The 19,444-nt window shown below is 41.9% G+C and overlaps 1 protein-coding gene across 1 annotated transcript in view; it reads left to right on the forward strand.

Moving 5' to 3' along the window:
* The first annotated feature begins 3,945 nt into the window (after positions 1 to 3,945).
* The window catches only part of CHFR (checkpoint with forkhead and ring finger domains), a 31,933-nt gene continuing 16,434 nt past the window's right edge, over positions 3,946 to 19,444 (forward strand). The window contains exons 1-9 of the mRNA XM_075275160.1: positions 3,946 to 4,030; positions 9,061 to 9,193; positions 11,402 to 11,501; positions 12,296 to 12,405; positions 12,670 to 12,729; positions 13,929 to 14,096; positions 14,273 to 14,434; positions 14,818 to 14,965; positions 19,151 to 19,305. Coding sequence (XP_075131261.1) covers positions 9,073 to 9,193; positions 11,402 to 11,501; positions 12,296 to 12,405; positions 12,670 to 12,729; positions 13,929 to 14,096; positions 14,273 to 14,434; positions 14,818 to 14,965; positions 19,151 to 19,305 — 1,024 coding nt within the window. The 5' untranslated portion in view covers positions 3,946 to 4,030; positions 9,061 to 9,072. The remainder of the gene's footprint in view (positions 4,031 to 9,060; positions 9,194 to 11,401; positions 11,502 to 12,295; positions 12,406 to 12,669; positions 12,730 to 13,928; positions 14,097 to 14,272; positions 14,435 to 14,817; positions 14,966 to 19,150; positions 19,306 to 19,444) is intronic.

The following is a 19,444-nucleotide window of genomic DNA, read 5'->3' on the forward strand; positions in this document are numbered from 1 at the left end:
CACACGGCCACAGAGGGGGCGGATTATGGCGTGTAATCCACGTCATAATCTGCCCCCTCACAATGGAGGTCTAGGGAGACTGATAGTGTTCTTTTTGCTGCTAGTGGAAAAAAGAAGCAAGCTGCCCTTTCTTCAGGCGGATTTTCAACGAGTCGCGGTGTCCGCCTGGCGGCAGCAACCTCCCAGAGTCAGTCCATTCATTTGAGCCGACTCCGGAGGGGGAAACCGCGACCGCAACAGTCGTGGCAGGCGGGTTTTGACCCGAGAGTGACGGGGCTCCCCACGTCACTCTCTGTGCCAAAATCTGCCCCCTGTGTGAACTAACCCTTACTGTATCAGTCTCCACTACACTGGGCATCGGTGAAGCAGACCTTTCTGCAGAAGTCAGTCTGGTTTTTGGGGAATACAAACGGAAAAAGAAGGGTTCCAGACCCAACAAAAGGCCGAAATATTCAACGTAGACATGAAATGTAAAATATTGTACTTTATTCTTGAAACTCAATTAAAAGTAATAAATAGAGTATGAAATGTTTTTGACACATAGAACACTACAATACAAACAGAAAGACAACCCACAGAGACAGAAGCCAGCACTGTCAGCTTATCATGGTACAGCTGATGTAGGTAAACATTACAAAGTTACTAATTGCTCAGAAGGAATACATATATATATATATATATATATATATATATATATATATATATATCTATGTATAGCCCAGGTCTGGCCATACAATATATTCCCAACTACAAAGTGTGGGTTTCACTCAAGAGCAAAGACACATATCTCGGTACACAAAGCATATAAGAGAAATGTACCAAAGAATGTTAAAGCCGTGCTTATATGTGTAAAGAGGAAGTGAAATATAGACCAGCCATAGACCTATAACTGATATCTGATAGTATGTCTATAAAGGAGGGGAATACATCTTACCCATCTCCAGAATGGTCTATTGTGGTGGTCTGCTGTGATCCGTGACTGTGGGAGTCCCAACCCGACGCGCGTTTCGGCACGTAAAAAACGGCCTTCTTCCGGGGGTGAAGAAGGCCGTTTTTTACGTGCCGAAACGCGCGTCGGGTTGGGACTCCCACAGTCACGGATCACAGCAGACCACCACAATAGACCATTCTGGAGATGGGTAAGATGTATTCCCCTCCTTTATAGACATACTATCAGATATCAGTTATAGGTCTATGGCTGGTCTATATTTCACTTCCTCTTTACACATATAAGCACGGCTTTAACATTCTTTGGTACATTTCTCTTATATGCTTTGTGTACCGAGATATGTGTCTTTGCTCTTGAGTGAAACCCACACTTTGTAGTTGGGAATATATTGTATGGCCAGACCTGGGCTATACATAGATATATATATATATATATATATATATATATATATGTATTCCTTCTGAGCAATTAGTAACTTTGTAATGTTTACCTAATCAGCTGTACTATGATAAGCTGACAGTGCTGGCTTCTGTCTCTGTGGGTTGTTTTTCTGTTTGTATTGTAGTGTTCTATGTGTCAAAAACATTTCATACTCTATTTATTACTTTTAATTGAGTTTCAAGAATAAAGTACAATATTTTACATTTCATGTCTACGTTGAATATTTCGGCCTTTTGTTGGGTCTGGAACCCTTCTTTTCCCGTTTGTATTTCTGCATAGAGGTTGAGATATGCTTCTTGATATCGGGTGGAGTTGTGAGAGTTAAATATGTTTACTTGATATATATGTTTCTTTACTCTCCCTTGCCATGCTTTTTTTGTTTCTATATGGTTTTTGGGGAAGTTTCCAATAAACACCTCTGGACAGGGATAGCACAGAGGGAACAAGGTTTGTCAAAGGGATGATCGCTATTGCATTAGTCTTGTCATTGCTGATTTTCCTCAGGGCTCTTGGAATAGTTGGTACAGGTGGAAACACATAAATGAATATTTTGTTCCAGAACAAGAGACTATCTAGTAGCTGTAGATGACTCACTGGATTCATGGAACAGAATCTCCTGAATTTGTTGTTGTCTGAAGAATCATAACATCTACCAATGAAAAAAAAGTGACGCTGGGCTCACACCAGCGCCCGATCTCCGTTTCCAGGTTTCTATCTTCTGCCGACAGAAGACGGAAACCTGGCAGACCGTGTCCGGTTGTGAGCGCTTTGTGCTCTCCGCGGCGAAACATTTTTTTTTTTTTTTTTAACCGAACACAAAGTCCTGCATGTCCGACTTTGTGTCCGGTTAAAAAAAAATGGTTTCCCCGCGGAGAGCAGAAAACGCTCACAGGCGCTCATGGCTGGACACTTTCCAAACCCATTCAAATGAATGGGTTTGAAAACTGACTGCAGGTTTCTGTCTCCTGTCCAGTTTCGGGCAGGAAACGGAAACCTGCAAAACAGAGACCGGGGCGCAGGTGTGAACGAGCTCTGATCTAATGTAAGTAAAGCAGACTACACTATAGAGCAGGGGTGGGCAATTAATTTTTCCCATGGAGCCACGTGAGAAATTGTAACGGTTCTAGAGGGCCATGCGCGCTGCAACAAATTTAGCTCCACCCATTTCTTTGCTGATTCCGCCCATTCTCAATTATTTTTCCCATGTGCCCCACATAGTAAAATCCTCCTACAGTCACCCTAACATTATAACGTTTCCCTCCAAATGTCCCACAATATTAAGTCCCCCTCCTGGTGCCCCAGTATAAACTAGCAGAAACTAGAGGGGACTTGAACCTGCAATCATTAGTAACCAATAGTAATATTCCTATGACAAATCTGAGATGTTAGAGAAACAGGTCAGCTACCATAATCTCACCGCATGGGAACCAGCCTGCAATGTGAAACGTACGGAGCCAGTGGGGTAATGTCACAGTGTGAGGTATAAAATCATCATCATCATAAAAATGGTACTGAAAGCCAAATCTTTTGATGGTTTGTCCAAAAGGAGCTATGCAGAGATATCAGAGGAGGGGGCCTAGGCCTGAGCCCTGAGGAATCCCAACAGCAAGAGAAAAAGAGAAGAAATAGCAGCAGCAAACGATACACTAAATGAGCAGCCAGAAGGAAAACCAAGAGATAGTGGTGTCCTTGAGGCCAATAGAGTGGAGCATAGTGAAGAGGAGTTGGAGTTCTACTGTGTCAAATGCTGCTGAGAGATCCAGAAGAATAAGAAGTGAGTAGTTCCCATTAGATTTAGCCGCCAGGAGATCATTGGAGACTTTTGTAGGGGTCATTTTTGTAGAGTGTAGTGCATGAAAACCTGATTGTAATAGGTCCAAAAGAGATAATAAATAAAATGAAATGAAGGGGTGGTTAGAGATAATGAATTCAATGGGAGGCGGTTTTTTGACCCGGATTTTGATGCAGATTCCGCGTCGAAATCAGGACCAAAAAACTATGTGTGAACTAGTCCTAAAGCTCTACCTATCACCAAAAATACACAAAAAAATATTTGTAGAACAGAAACAAATAAAAAAAATGTATAACCCTTAAAATGACGTACAAAAATCCCCCCAAATGTGACCTGAACCAGAGAAGATAGCCTGCTCATAAAGTGGCTAAACAAGTATGACTGTATTCAGACTATCATGAATGTATCTAGTGCATCACACAAACATGGATGACACAAGCACATTGCCATGAGACTCCTTCACAAACTTTCAACTTCAACCTCAAAGACCAAGTAAAGTACAAGGAAAGAGAAAGGCGAAAGTGTCGCAGCCAATTCGGTATCGGCTTTCATTTTACGTCAGCTGGTATCAGACACGCGCGTTGATTGGCTGTGTCTTCTGCATTGCTGAAATTTGCTCGCTGTATTCTTTATAGATGTCGCATATGCAATAGGAGGTTTTGCCCAAATTAAAAATGGCTGTTGTGGGTGTCACGTGGCTGCACCCATTCTGTCCTTCGGAAAGGAGGTGATTTCCATAGGAGACGCCACGTTCGGGGTAAGCCCCGCCCTCTGATCAGCTGACGCTGCCTGGTTTGTGTTGTGACAGGGAGGCGGCCGCGGATGAGACGGCAGAGACAGGACAGCCGGTAATGGTACCGGGGACTGGGTGTGTGTGGGGTACGGCCAGTTGGGGAGGAACATCGGTAGGATATGGTTGGCATGCTGCTTAGAAGTCAGTACTGGCAGAGAAGGAAGAGAAAGCGTTGGCAGGCCGGAACAGTAGGCTCCACACCCTCCTACCGTACACTGCAGCCATCCCATCCTGGTGCCTCATCCTCACCTCTGCCCTGCAGCCTCTGCCTGCTGCATGTAAAGCTGCCATACTCTAGAGGGGGCACTGGCAGCTAGAGCACGGGAGGGGGCGCTGCCAGGTAGGATTAGGCAGGGGGCACTGCCAGTAGGGCACATGAGTGACATCACATCTTTACTTTGGCTTTAAAGGTTATTGGGGCAGATTTATCAAAAGTGTCTTAAAACTAAACTGTTTTACTTGCCCACAGCAACCAATCACAGCTCAGCTTTCATTTTCTGTTCCTGTTAAAAGGGAAGCTGCAGTGATTGGTTGCTATAGGTAACTAAAAGTGTTTTCTTTCTAGACAGACTAAGGGTGAGTTCACATGGGTTTTTTTTGGTCCGGAACTTGAGGCTGCCTCAGGTTCCGGACCAAAATACAGGTAGCCGCGACTGAATGCTGGTGCACTCTGCTCCGGCTTAGCCTCAATTAATGGGCCTAGTTGGGAGGAGGGAGTGTCTTCAGATGGATTCGCGAGGCGAAACAGCCTGAAGAATGAGCATCTCGCTTCTCTTTTCTGGGAGCCGCAAGAAATGGCTCCCGGAAAAAAGAACTGACCGGCTCGCCATCTTTTTGGTCAGGATTTTGAGGCGGATACACTAGTGGTTTTTGCAGAAACTGCACCAAAAAAACGTGTTGCGTTTTTTCTGCCTCCCATTGACTTCAATTGGTTTTTTTAGGCGGAATCCTCCTGAAGATAGGTCATGTCGCACTTTTTTTTTCCCACTAGCTGAAAAAAAAACGCTAGAGCGAAAAAAAAAAACTGCTAGTGACTCCCAATGAAATAAATGGGAGGTGTTTTTTTTAAGCGGATTTTGAGGTGTAGTCCATGTCAAAATCTGCCTGCAGAAAACAGGCCCTAAATATATCTGCCTCAGTTTTTGTATACACTGACCCAGAAATGACTACTGTGCCATAATTTACACTGACCTGTACTCAGAGCTGTGCAGTCAATGATAAAGTATCAGAACTGTACCGTACCATGCGGACTCCCCGAACGGAATGCCGAATGCAGATGTGAACCAGGCCTTACTGACCAACAAAAAAAAAAAAAACCCTATCATATCCAGTGTATATTTAAAACTTTGGCAGGCGTTCCGTAGATTCTCTAGGTCAGAACAGAATCCTTTGCTGCCCTGTAATATTCCTCACATCCTGGAATTCTCAGGGTGAGATTAGATAAATTGAGTCCTAGTTCTTTTAAAGTGCAGGTTGCTGCACTCAGTGCTTTCTCTGACTTAGTTCACACGTAAAAACCTCCTGGCTTATTTTGGTCCTGAAAAAAAGCGCTTCCTAATTAGGAAGCTTTTTTTTTTTTTACCTTGCCAAGCTTTTTTTGGAGCTTTTTTTTTTGTAAAAACAGCTTCCAAAAAAAGCCAGGCTGTTTTCCCCTCCCATAAAGTGAATGGGCTGAAAAAAACGCTAGCGGTTTTTTTCCTCGCGTTTTTTTGCAAAAAAACGCGTGGCTTATTTTTGCAAAAAAACGTGTGGAAAAAAACCGCGTGGTTTTCACCTCCCATTCACTTCTATTGCTTTCTTCAGGCGGAAAACGCCTGAAGAAAGGTCATGTCGCTTCTTTTTTCTGCTAGCAGAAAAAAAGCTAGCAGAAAAAAAAAAAAAAGCTAGCAGAAAAAAGGCTAGCTGTTCACATAGGGCTCCATTGTAAAGGGGCTGATTTTGAAGCGAAAACCGCTGTCAAAATCAGCCTCTTTGCCCACGTGTGAACTAGCCTTGTCAGAACACTCTTAGGTCAAGAGGTTCCTTGTGGCAGAGAAGCACCTTAACCTGGCCCACAGGTGTCTGGTTCCTACTTGGGATCTAAACCTTGTATTCTCTGATCTCATGCCCGTACCCTTCATTCACATCTGCATTCGGGGAGTCCACATGGGGACCCCATTATAGTCTATGGGGTCCGTGTGCTTTCACTGGCACACCACTTGCAGTTGCGTTCGGTATTCTGCTTGGAGGGGTCCTATGCGGACTCCCCCAGACAGAATACCGATGCAGATGTGAACGAGGTCTTAGAAAGCTTATCTATTAAGATACATTTATCGCCTTCCCACTGGTGGCATTTTTTGATTTTCGTTTTCCGTTCCAAACCACATAACTTTTTTTTTCCTGTTCACGGAGCCATACGAGGGTGTAATGTTTACGAGTTATAATAATAATAGTATTATTCTGTACAACGTACTTGGAAGCTAGCATAAAATCTAGAATGGGATAGAACTGGAGAAAAACTGCATTTGTGTGATGTTCTTACGGGCTTCGTTGTTAGTGTTTAACTGTGCAGCCAAAATAACTTGTCACCTATAGTCTATGTTTTGATGCGATTCCAGGGATACCAATTGTATAGGTTTTTTTTGTTTGTTTGTTTTGATCGCTTTTAATTCACATTTTTATCAGAGGTGAAACTGCTAAAAAAAAACAGCGGTCTGGTTTTTCTTTCCCTGCCATGGCGTTCTCTGTACAGAATACATAACTTTATAAGTTTTCAGACCAGGCACTTTCAGACACAGGGATACCTAATGTGTACATGTTTAACAGTAAATTTTCTACTTTTATGTATATTCTAGGGAAATAAATGCCAGACATGCCTGGGAGCCTTCAATAGGCTCCCGACCGTCATGGTAGCGAAAAGTTGGCGCTGGATCTCGTTCCAGACAACAGCAATTCTACCTAAATGGCGGTGCCCATATGTAGCCAGGAAAATGCGGGTACTGATCATGGGAATTAGGGCCAGGCCTAACACAGGAGACGTCCACCGTACTATTTTGGGAAGGAGTTAAAATGTCCTTCTTTCTACCAATAACCTCAGCTAGAAGAATTTCTGAGATCCAGGCTGCTTTTTTAGGTGGACAGGGAAACCAAGCACTAGTGTGAACTTAGCCTAATTCTGTTTATTTGATGAAGAACTGCATTTGTCTTTTTAACTCTTTCCCAATATTTCAGGTTTTGAAATGTGTAATACAGCAGAGACCCAGCGGCAATGCGGGCATTAAGCATGTTAATGCCTTGGTCAAACCTGACTGTGGCGCATAGGTTGACGCTCCATTCCCTTATATGAGGCTGCAGTCACATTACAGTCAGAGCAGCAATTGGACAAAAACACTGGCACTCCATTCACTAAAAGGCCTTAGAGGATCTTTCGATCCCCTGCCCGTTTGATCACTGGGGGAACTACCGATCGGGCACTTATACCATGTTCTGTGGGAATGTGTCCATAACAGGACAACCCCTTTAGCTGCAGTAATGCCTAGCACATGTTACTATACATGTCAGGGGGGCGTTCACACTTGCACCCCTGTCCATCTGCCGTGTTTCTGTCCTAATCGTTGAAAATGGATAGGGGATGGCTTGCCAGCGGTCAGTTTAAAAACCCATTCATTTAATTTTTTTTTTATTTTTAAAGCAAACCATCGATTTGCAGCCTCTCCACCTGGAAGCCACGGACTCAGTCGGACATGTAGGACTTTGTGTTTGTCCAAAAAAAAAACAAAACTGTTTCCAGGTAGAGAGTCTGCATACGGATACCGGCGGTTTGCTTTAAAACTGACCGCCAGCAAGCCATCCCCTATACAATTTCTGCAGGGATTAGGGCGAAAACATGGCAGACGGACAGGAACGCAAGTGTGAACACCCCCTCACTTGTATGACAATAACAAACAGTAAACCAGAGTTTTCCAATTTACTGGCCATCAGCAGACAGGTGACATACACAGTTTTAATGGATTGTCAAAAAATAGGTTATGTCCTGTATCGGTCTATTTCATGGTTCCCTCAATGGACTTCGTCTATGAGAGATCCGTGAATAATGCCCCTTTTTCATGGCTGTTTTGTCCATTGGTTGAGTGAATGTAGATTTAGTGATTTTCACAGAAAAAGCAGGCTGTGGTAACGCAAATGAAAACCGCACATGTAAAAGCACCGTCTGTATCGTCTTTGGTTTGGTAATGTGGCTGATGGCTGAGAGATCACTAATATTTCTGGGCATCTTAATATTTCCCTGAACCCTACCGCCTCCATGTCCGCTGCTCAGTGGACAGCATATAATAATAACCACGCTTGCAGTCCTAGTTTGGATCCAATTGTGGTATAAGCATTAAGTAAAGTTTATCTTTTTGCCTCCCCCCCACACTCACATAATGAAGTCTTCACAACAAACCCTGCACCTCCCACTGTAGACTGAAATTCCATGGCACCTCATCGCCCAATAGCACCGCCGCATTCACAGACAGCTGCCTCCAACCCCCACTCCCGGCACAGGCAGTACAACCTCCCAGAATAATACAACAGGCAATAATCTCTTTCTATATCTGTTCTGTAATGTATCCCTTATGTTACCAGGAACGCAGTATGGACTGAGAGGGAAAACAATCTAATACCGGCTGCCTACTGGCTTACTGTCTTGCTTTTCCATGTTTCCTTCCCATGACTGCATCTTTTGTCTGAGTAGGATTGTGTGTGCATTTGTTGATGACATAGAGAACCAGATCTAGTTTCACACTGCTTTACCTTTGTCAGAAACCATTTTGGAAATCTAAACTTTCTGCCATGGTTTTTTCTTTCATTGTGTCTCAGTTTAGTTATGTCTTTTGTTTAATTGGGCCTGATAGATGTTGCTAATGGTGAAGGGGTTAATGCCGTTCCGCCCATCTCCAATACCTTGGATATCATCAGCTCCTACCATAATAGCTTGTACTCTAGTCTGAGCTGCAGCTACTGTTGTGTCTGGTTGGTGGGGAGGGGACCTCTCCTGTCTCTCTGATGCATAAGTTTGGTTCTCCCTGCCCCCAACTCATTGTGGTTTTCTCCCGATTGTTTCAGATGTGAATTGAGATGGAAGGCTTAGGGGAGAAGAAGCCCTGGGGGAAGCTGAGCAGACTGCTAGGAGCTGAGACCGAGGCTGCCTCTGAGCTTTTTCTCTGCAAAAAGGAATGGACGATTGGAAGGAAGAAAGGTAATTCTCTCCATAGATATATTGTGCTGTCTCAGATGTGCAATGTAAGGGCTGGCGCAATTGCAATTGTAACATTAATTCCTATTCATTTTAGCTGTATACAATCCTGACCTTTTATCACCTCTGAGAAGAGGCTGCTTCCTGGACCTCTCCCTTCATTTATACTGCAAGCTTCCTTACCTGTCATCCCCCTCCTCAGAGCCTGACCTCTAACTACTTCTCAATGGAAAATTTGTAGTTGCTCATTTAAGACCCCGTGGTCTACCTTACCACTGGCATCCATGTGTTTTACTCACAATGCAAAGCTTAGCTTGATACAACAAACCTTAACATGATATTTAACCTATTACATATGATGATGAGACTGAATGGTATGTAATATGTTAACTGCAAAGTTAATGCTATGACAAGATAACTTTTTTTGAGTCTATCTATTTTCTGTCTATCCACGTACACTGCATGTTTTAGATACAATTCATGCTAGACAAAGTAAAATAAGGAAGGAGATGTTTGTCGTGCTCTGTTCTATCTGTCTGTTCTATAGCTAACTCTACTATTTGACACAATCTAAAAAGTGAACTTGTAATATTGCATATGCCATCGATTTGTGGGGATGTCGGAAAAGAATGGCGCACACATCAAATAGTTGTTAAATGCATTGAAACAGTGGAGGATGTGCGGATATGTCTCACTTGACAGCTGCATTCATTTTTTATCATGTTTGTACTGATACACATTTATATTCAACTGAAAACACATTCGTACCCTAGTCTGTTCTTCATTACTATAGGATGCCTGTGGTTTGCTAGATTTTTATTCCTTTATTGATGTAGTAGCTATTCTTTAATTATATAAGCCTGGTTTCACCACTGCAGTTGTTGAAGCAGTCAGAGCTAGAAATGGATCCAGGAGGAAGTAGAAGTTCTTACTTTATAGTTCCCATTTCTTTTGATTCCTTTTCTGACTTTGTCTCAAAAACATCATGAAAAAAGCGGTGGCAGGAACTTACTTTAGTTAAAATCATGGTAAAACTGCAAGGAATTTAAAATGAACCTGTCATGTACATTTGTGACGCTAAACCAGCAACTGGTCCTTATGGACTGATGGTTTAGTGTTCCAAATACTGTAAAAATGTACATTTTCCTGACTTTCAGTGCACATCCAGTTCATCAAAAAAGTCAGAGTAGTATACGGACTTTGGACACACGTGGTTTACCCTACAATGAAGAACATAGGATACAAGGCCTCATAGCAAGGATAAAAATGAGTCCCCATTCAGATGGTCCTTGACACCATCAAACTTGTACCCACCAGTGACATCCTAAGGGCCTGACTATTGTTGATGTAGCATGATGTATTCGGGCTAATTCAGACAACCGTAATGTGGGTCAGTTATACTGTCTGCATTTGTTGTCTAGAAATCGCAATCTGTCTTAAGAGTCTAATGACCAGAACTAGCAGCAGGATACAGGTTTGGGCCATTAGATCCACAGTTGGGTCTTAAAGGGAGTCTGTCGAAACCAAAGTCCTCATTAAACCAGTCCCTGTACTTTCTAGTGCTCAGAACCATGATCACAGTACTATAATTTGTAGAATTACCACTTGATTTAGACAAAAATGATTTGTATTCCTGTCCACATTAGCCGGGTATGCATCTGTGGAGTGTTCTGGGATGGGTGAGCTTCCCCTTGCTCAATACCAGTCCCAGCAACGCTGATGTGATTGGAGTTTTCACCTATCCTGAAGCTAGAAGATCTTGGTTTAGTAACCCTTTTGGTGCTGGCATTCTCCCTTTAACTTGTTGTAATGCAACCACATTGTGCTAATGCACATAGAAGTTGAGCCATGGGTACACCAATTTAATCTGTGGTTTACCAGATCTTTCCATGTAGCAGTTTTACTTGCCTGTTAGCAGTAATCTATGTACAATACCCATGCTGGCTAACATACATGTAATAGCACCTTTTTAGAATCTCTAATCTGCTGGATGGAATACATTTTTAATAGGTTGTGGTGGCGTCATCAGTCTCTTGTAAGAAAGGTGTTATTTTTTTCTACAGGATTCTTTGTCATTTAGCACAGAAAAGATGGTTGTTGTTCAGCATTATGATATATGTGCACCCTGCAGGCAGCATATTGGGAGTGTTATTAAACACAGGTCTTCCTGTAAGCTAGATACTAGACGGATTTTTATTTTTGTCTTCACAGGTTGTGACCTTTCATTTCCTGGTAACAAACTGGTGTCTGGAGAACACTGCAAAATAACAGTGGATGAGGCTTCTGGGGTTGTTTCCTTAGAAGATACCAGGTAATGTAATAAAGCAAACCCTAGTTAGAAGGGTCTTTTTAACATAGATGGTAATACATACACTGTCTACCAATAAGTATAAGGACACCCATGCAAATGAAGATATCTGCGGTGTCACGCCTTACGCCGTTAAATATCGTGTAGGAAATAGCATTGGCATTAGTCACAAGCAAGATGCCATGAAGTGCAGAGTTGTCCGATTTCGAGAAAGGGGTAATTGTCGCGTACCACGAAAATGGTCGATCCTTAAGGGACATACAGGTAGCAAGCGAACTTAATTACCCAAAATCGACAGTGGCCTATATGATTACAAAGTGGAAGGTGAACGATGATTGACGAAAAGTGCCCAGAGTCAGCAGATGGTTGAAACTGGGAGATAGAGACCGACGAGTGCTGGCCAGAGAAACCGCACCCAACCGATGGCTCACATACACCAGGAGTTTCAAAAGGCATCCAGGAGTATTGTGTCGATCAATGACATCCGTAAGGAAGCATCTGCTGGGTTCTACTAACTATTCAATATGAATAAAAGTAGGAGGGGCATGCTCACTGAAAGACCTTTGCAAGATGTTATGTTATTTATATGTATTTGTGTTATTTTTAACTCTTGTGATGCATTGCACGTATAGTTACAAAAACAATACGTTATATGAATATGAAACTGCCATGTAATTTTTTTTCGAACTTATATTTTTTTTTTCACAGATTTACCTGAAACATTCCCATCATACATATGGTTGTAAATGTTATATGAGACTTTTTGATGACAATATTGTATATTTTTATATTTGCAGTACAAATGGCACCGTAATTAACCAGCAGAAAGTGGTAAAGAAGCAGTCCTACACATTAAAGAATGGCGATGTCATTTATGTTGTTTATAGGAAAAATGAGCCAGAGCAGAGTAAGTTGAGTCTAGTGTGTGTGTGTATATATATATATATATATATATATATATATATATATATATATATATATATATGTGTGTTGTTTCTATTTTGGAGAGAGGCATTGATTGTTACACATTTTTCTTCTGTTATTGTTAAAATACAAGCGTTATTAGCCAATTTAGTTTGCAATGAAGTGAATGCTGATGAAAAAAATTCAAACATTATATTTTTTAGTTATTCTGTAATGATTTTGTTTTGTTTTTTTGTTTTTTTTGTAGATGTTGCATTTCTGTACAGATCATTAAGTTCAGCACAAGACAATATGCAAGAGCCCGCAGGTGTGTTAATGCTTTACTTGACATCTAGGCCCTGTTTTCATGTCCTTTATTTCTTTGAGACCCTGTATGGTGTAGCATACTGTGATATGTTGCCTTAGAGAAAACATTAAAACCTAAACGGCCCATTTATTTATTTAGTCTAATCAGGGAGATCAATAAAATATATATGTAGATTATGGTGATTGTAATCCCGAAGTCTTGACATTAGTGTAGGCCAATTTTTCCATGGCCCGGCGGGGTTTTCAGTGGCAGAACAAGGTTGGGATGATTGGGCGGCACATAAGAAAACACAAAGTGCATATTTAGTTATTATATTTACCTATGCAGGGGAGACCTTCGCTCACTATTACTGTAATAGTGCCCCCCATGCAGATATTACCAGGCGTGAACCATGGGTTTCTGCCGCCTGAGGTCCTGAACTGGCTTAGGTCAGCAAAAATGCCGCCCTCCCCGGGGCCCTGGCATACTGCCGCCTGAAGCGGTCGCTTCATGTCGCCTCATGGGTGGTGTGGCGCTGGATATTACCTTTGTGGGGATGCCTATTACCTGTTGGGGGCATTATTACAGTAATAGTGTCCCACACAGTTAATAACATTAGTTATAGATAGTTTGATACGGATAGTTTGATGCTGCTTGTACAGCCGAAATGTCTAGTGCAGTGAATAGTCTTTCTATGTAGACCGAAATGACAAATCCTTTCACAGAGCATCTATCCTATGAATAGGTGATAAGTATTGAATTTGGAGAAGAAAAAAAATAAATCAAGACACTGGCTTGATTTCTATCACCTTATCACATAAGAATGGGTAGACCAAGGCTTAAATAATAAACAGTATATGCGCACTTGTCCATCCAGTCAGGGATCCAGTGGAGAGTCTCCTTTCAGCTCCCTGGTCTTCCTGACCTTGGCCTGCTTGTGAGTACATCAGCTAGTCAGTGGCTATGAGCTAACTGAGCATCACTGCTGATGGACTGACGCACTCACATACATGTAGAAGGTAATGAAAGACTGAAGACTCGCTAATGGATCCCTGGCCAAACAGAGAGGTGAATTTATTATTTTAAGTCTCAAAAGGAAGTAAAAGAAGGGACTTGGAATACCCCTTTAAGATTGATTCCATGGTAATCATGCAGTTGGATTTTTCCACTCCTGAGATACTATGGGGGTTTTTTTTGTTTTTGTTTTTTTTTTTTTACAGATACCTCAGGAGAAGCAGATGCGACTCAGGCGTTGTCTCCTTTCCAAGACACTTCACTGACGTCAGAGGAACCTCAGCCATCCACTTCCACATCTAACCTCTACAGCACACCCACTACCTCCTCCCAAGAGCCACTTTTTACCATGCAGATTCAAACATCCCCAACAGGTTTGTAAATTTGGCCAAGTATACACAAGTATTCCATTCAGAACATGTATGTTCACAAATTGTTGGTGACTGGGAGCGTGTATTCACACATACAAAGCATGCTTCTTTTACTCACAACCTCCCCTCATAGTGTGGGTATATACTGTTTACAGTTCGCACGCCTTTTGTTATTACAGATGCTGCTTGTACAGCAGCAAATCCAAATGAAAGCAAGCATTTGAAGTTGGGAGATGGTGAGCAAAGTCTTACTGATGAAACAAGTGACAGAAATCCGACCATTATTAAGAAATCTGAAGATGCACAAGATAATCCTCCTCCTAAAAAGAAGCTGAAACTTGGTTAGTGTTTTTTTTCTTATAATATCTGGTTGATGCCTTCAGAATACACATTTGTAATTTGAGTGGGACTGAAGGTCAAGTACAAGCTTTGCCCTGCCTCTTCATTAAGTGTCTGATGGTTATGTTCAGCTGTCCGTGTCAGTCCCATAGATTTTAATTGGAGTGATACCACTCCATTTCAACTCCTCCTCAGTGGGGTCAAGCAGTAAGAAGGAACAACCTTCAGACATGATAAATGCTAATTGTGGGAATACTACTTAAAGTACAACATCCTATATTTCAAAGAAAATAGTTTAACACTTTTTCTCCTCAAGCTTTACTAGAGCATACATGTTTGTATATGCTGTGTACTAATATTTAATTTGTTTTGTCTTTTACCTTAGATGACTGTTCAACCTCTCATAGTCCTATTCTTCCCAGTGACTCAAAAGGAGCATCTGAAGATACTAAATCTGCTGGCGTGAAGCCTGACAAAATGGAAGAGACTTTAACCTGCATTATCTGCCAGGAATTGCTGCATGATTGTGTCAGGTACGTTAACAGTTGTTTCTATTCACTTTACCTCTGCATCTTTGCATTTTATAATCTCCGCCATTGTGTTATACTTGAATTCTTTGCTCCATTCTGTTTATTATTGATGATCATGTGTCCTTCACACACAAATAGAAGCCAACATTAACATTAAATGTAAATCGTTTTTCTCCAGTTTATCCTGTTGAGCGTCACTGCTTAAACTTGCACTTGCTATGTCCTAGCAAAACAATAACTGTAATGATGTAGATGTCCATATTATGCTAATACTAGTAGAATACCCGCAGCTTCGCTCGCAGTAAATATATTGAATTGTTGGTTATGCTAAAGTAAAATTTTCAGTGTCACAATGTAATTAACATTTTCAGAGCTACAGTAAATCTTTTTTTTCCCACTTTAATTTTTTATTATTTTGGCATTTTATTAATTTGTCGTAACATTGATGTGAACAACAACTTTTTTTTTAATTTCTAACATTTTTATTGATTTTACATATTCAATACATATTTTATAGTATAAACTATTACAACTATATTAAGGATCTCACATCTCAGTAATGAAAACCGCCACACGGGCAGACTGGTGGAGTTGCCCATAGCAACCCATCAGAGCTCAGCTTTCACTTTACCTCAGCAGCTTCAGTGATTAAAGCTCCCTGTATAGTCAGCAATAATGACAATCTTACTATCAGGTAGTTACTATTATCTTGCTGCTCAGTAAGGCTGTTTGCAGGCTGTGGATTCTCCAGCTCCATAGACTTCTGTGGAGCCTGCAAAATTAACAGCTTTGTGCACAAAGAAGTCTATGGAACCGCCAAATCCATGGCCTGGAGTCCCGTGAAAAATACTGTAGTGTGCAAGCAACCACTAAGGATACCAGAAGTGTTTTGTCAGTGTGTGCGCAAAAGTGTGATCCATGTGTATGTATGCGTGTGTGCATGCACGTGTGTGGTCCATGTATATGTATGTGCGCATGTGATCCATGTGTTTGTGGAGCGCACTGCAAGTGTCCATGCATGCAGTAGTTGTGTGTGAGTATGCATGTGCTCTGTTCATCCGTGTGCGTAGTGTGCATCCATCTGAGTGTGTTTGCATACATGTGTGTTCCTTGCGTGTGTGTGGTGTGCATGTGGTATTTATGGGGTGGTGTTGTGGTATTTGTGGGGTGGTGTTTGTGTTGTGTGTGTATAATAGAGTGGTTTGTGTGGTGTTGTGCTTGTGGGTTGGTGTATGTGTGCTGTCTGTGTGATGTTTATATGATGTTTGTGAAAGGTTTGTGTGTTGTGTGTGGTGTTGCGGCCCCTTTAGCAGCGACTCTTTGGCGCTGTCGCTATAATCCTTCCCTGTTAGTCACAACTGTTGTTTTCCCATCAGCACTTTCACCATTATATGTATAGGGCCTAACATTGGGGACCCCAATCTCATCACAGGGGGATGCTAGCGAGATGTAACGTGCGCAGTATTCTGCTCCTGTGGGTAAAGAGGGGGCATGCTAAATTACACCCAAATTGGGTGAGAACCATGGATTTGTATAGAGCAGACTACTACAGAATTTGAGTTTTATATATAGATAGATAGATTTTATAATTAGAATCACACATCAATCGTTATAAAACAAAGTTAATGGACCTAAATGCATTTGTTCACTTGCTTGTGATATAGTGAGTACTGTTTTTGCTGGATCATGTTATTGCTTAGTTAAAGAATTTTAATGTCTGTAAATCTTCTCAAGGTTAAAGGGTGTCAACCAGAATATCAACCAAACCCCGCTGATAAATAGGTTGGGATTACCTGAATCAAGCAGTCTTCTTTCCCCTTGAGAATCAGTGACTCATTGAGCTATCACTGTTTTTGTCAATATACACATGAGCTTGAGACCTAAGCAGCAACACTCTTGTTGCTCAAAACAGATAATTGACATATTGGCAAAACAGCATTACCTTGGCAACTCAAGAATCAGTGGGAAAGCGCTGTTAGGTTAGGGTCACCTGTATCAATCTACCTGTGGGTCTGGGTTCTAGCGATAGACCTTTAAAGAGGACCTTTCATGGTTTGGGGCACAGGCAGTTCTGTATACTGCTGGAAAGCCGACATTGCGCTGAATTCAGCACACTGTCGGCTTTCCCGATCTGTGCCCCGGGTAAAGAGCTATCGGTCCCGGTACCGTAGCTCTTTATAGTCAGAAGGACATTTCTGACAGTCTGTCAGGGATACCCTTCTTCACAGCAGCGCCTATTGCGCTGTACAGTGTGAGCTCACACTGTACAGCGTGCTAGGCGCTGCTTTGAAGAAGGATGTACCTGACTGACTGTCAGGAATACCCTTCTGACTGTAAAGCGCTACGGTACCGGGACCGATAGCTCTTTACCCGGGGCACAGATCGGGAAAGCCGACAGTGTGCTGAATTCAGCGCACTGTCGGCTTTCCAGCAGTATACAGAACTGTTATTAGATTGGTTTTATTAAAGAAGTTGTACAGTAAAAAAAAAAAAAATCTAATTGTTAAATGTGCTAAAATAATAAGGTCCAGATGTGGCGCTGTCAGCTGCTCTGTCCCAGGTCCTTTACTTGACACAAGAGAATATTTCCTGTCTCGGCATTTCTGGCCTTTATGTGAAGGGTCCTTTCTCAATGTAATAGCTAATCCAGCCTCCTCCTTGTCAAAGTTGACTAGGCTAGTGACCACTATTCCTAATAACTTGTCTGCTCATAAGGGATAAATGCCAAATGCATCATCCATTACTTTGGACATGCTCGCTTCCTTAAGAGACTATCTTGGCAGTTTAGTGGTGCATTGAGCTCCTACATCAGTAGTAATGAAGGTGCTCACAGATGCCCCAGGAAGCAAGCAGTAAGTGGGATTTTCACAATACTGTTGTGAACTTCCATTGCTCTCATCTGTCATAGGATGAGAGCAACAGACATTATTGGTGGTAGAGTTATGGTTGCAAACAGAGCCCCCTCTGAGTGCACCCATACCTATTAACACTTTTGTAACAAAAGAAAAGGTCCTGCATGCACGTGACTACTTCTGTCAGAAAAGTTAATAACCTGATGGAAGAAAGCCTTCATTATTTGTTGTTTTTTTTTGTTTTTGTTTTTTGTTTTTTACGAGTCTGAATGCAAATGACACCAGAGAGAGGATGCTCTGTTCTCATCAGTTGTTATTGTTTGTTGCTCTGATCCTATAACGGATGACAGTAATGCACATGAAATAGTGTAAACCCATCCTAAGCTAGATTCATTACTCCATCTTGATCCCGAGTACTGACGACGTACCACATCCCTAAGCAGGGAGCAGAGCAGTCAGTCATGAATCCAGCCCGCCACTCACTCCCTGGTTATTATACTGTATTTGGGGAAATAAGAGGGGTATTATTTTCTGTTGTGACACTGATGGAGGTAGTGTACTGTGTGGATGCATAAGGGGCCATTATTCTGTGTGTAGGTCTATAAGACTGCATTATACTCCTAGGGGGACACTAAGGGGGTCTATTACAGTGTGGGGGACACAGCAAGGTATTATTTGAGGAAAACTAAGGTAACATTATACTGTGTGTGTGGGGGGGGGGGGAGTATAAAGGGGTGTAAACTAGGTAGTATACTATTTGGAGGACCATAAGAGGGCATTGCATTTATAAAGGAGCACAGCATAGAATGGGTGTTAGTGCGGGCAGCACGTTGGCTCAGTAGTTAGCACTGCAGCCTTGCAGCCCTGGAGACCTGGGTTCGAATCCTGCCAAGGAGAACATCTGCAAGGAGTTTGTAAGTTCTCCCTGTGTTTGCGTGGGTTTCCTCACACACTCCAAAGACATACTGATAGGGGGGAACAAAAAAATAGGTGTGAGTGTTCTTTGTAACCAGCAGTATGGCCTGAAAACAATGTTCCGTTGCGCAAGGCACCAATTTGTTTTTTCCTTCCTGAAAGCAAGTATGCCCAACTTTGATGGGATAATGCCTAGCTACCTAACTGCTTCTCGCAGCAGCTGCCAAGGTCTAGAGGGAACATTGCTGGTAATGTGCCAAGACAGGAAATGTTCTCCTATGTCAAGCATTGTGCTAAGTGGAGCTACTGTTTTAGCAGAAGTATATTAGTAAGCATGTTAATGCATTTAATGATGGAATGTTTTTTTTCCTGAACAAGAAAAAGTGTTTCATTATGTGTAATGTTGGCTTCCATTCATTAGTTTGCAGCCTTGTATGCACACATTTTGTGCTGCCTGTTACTCAGGCTGGATGGAGCGCTCTTCCCTCTGCCCTACCTGTAGATGTCCTGTTGAACGTATTTGTAAAAACCACATACTCAACAATCTTGTGGAAGCCTATCTCCTTCAGCACCCAGGCAAGTTGTTTTCTATGATTACCTTCCAATATTGTTAAAGGGGTATTTCCACAGCAGCATATTTCATATAAAACTGCTTAAATATAAATATTGTCAGCGATTAAAAGTAGCCGAATCATATTTCATTGGAAAAGCCAAA

This window comes from Leptodactylus fuscus, chromosome 1, assembly GCF_031893055.1.
Source record: "Leptodactylus fuscus isolate aLepFus1 chromosome 1, aLepFus1.hap2, whole genome shotgun sequence".
NCBI classification, from domain to species: domain Eukaryota; kingdom Metazoa; phylum Chordata; class Amphibia; order Anura; family Leptodactylidae; genus Leptodactylus; species Leptodactylus fuscus.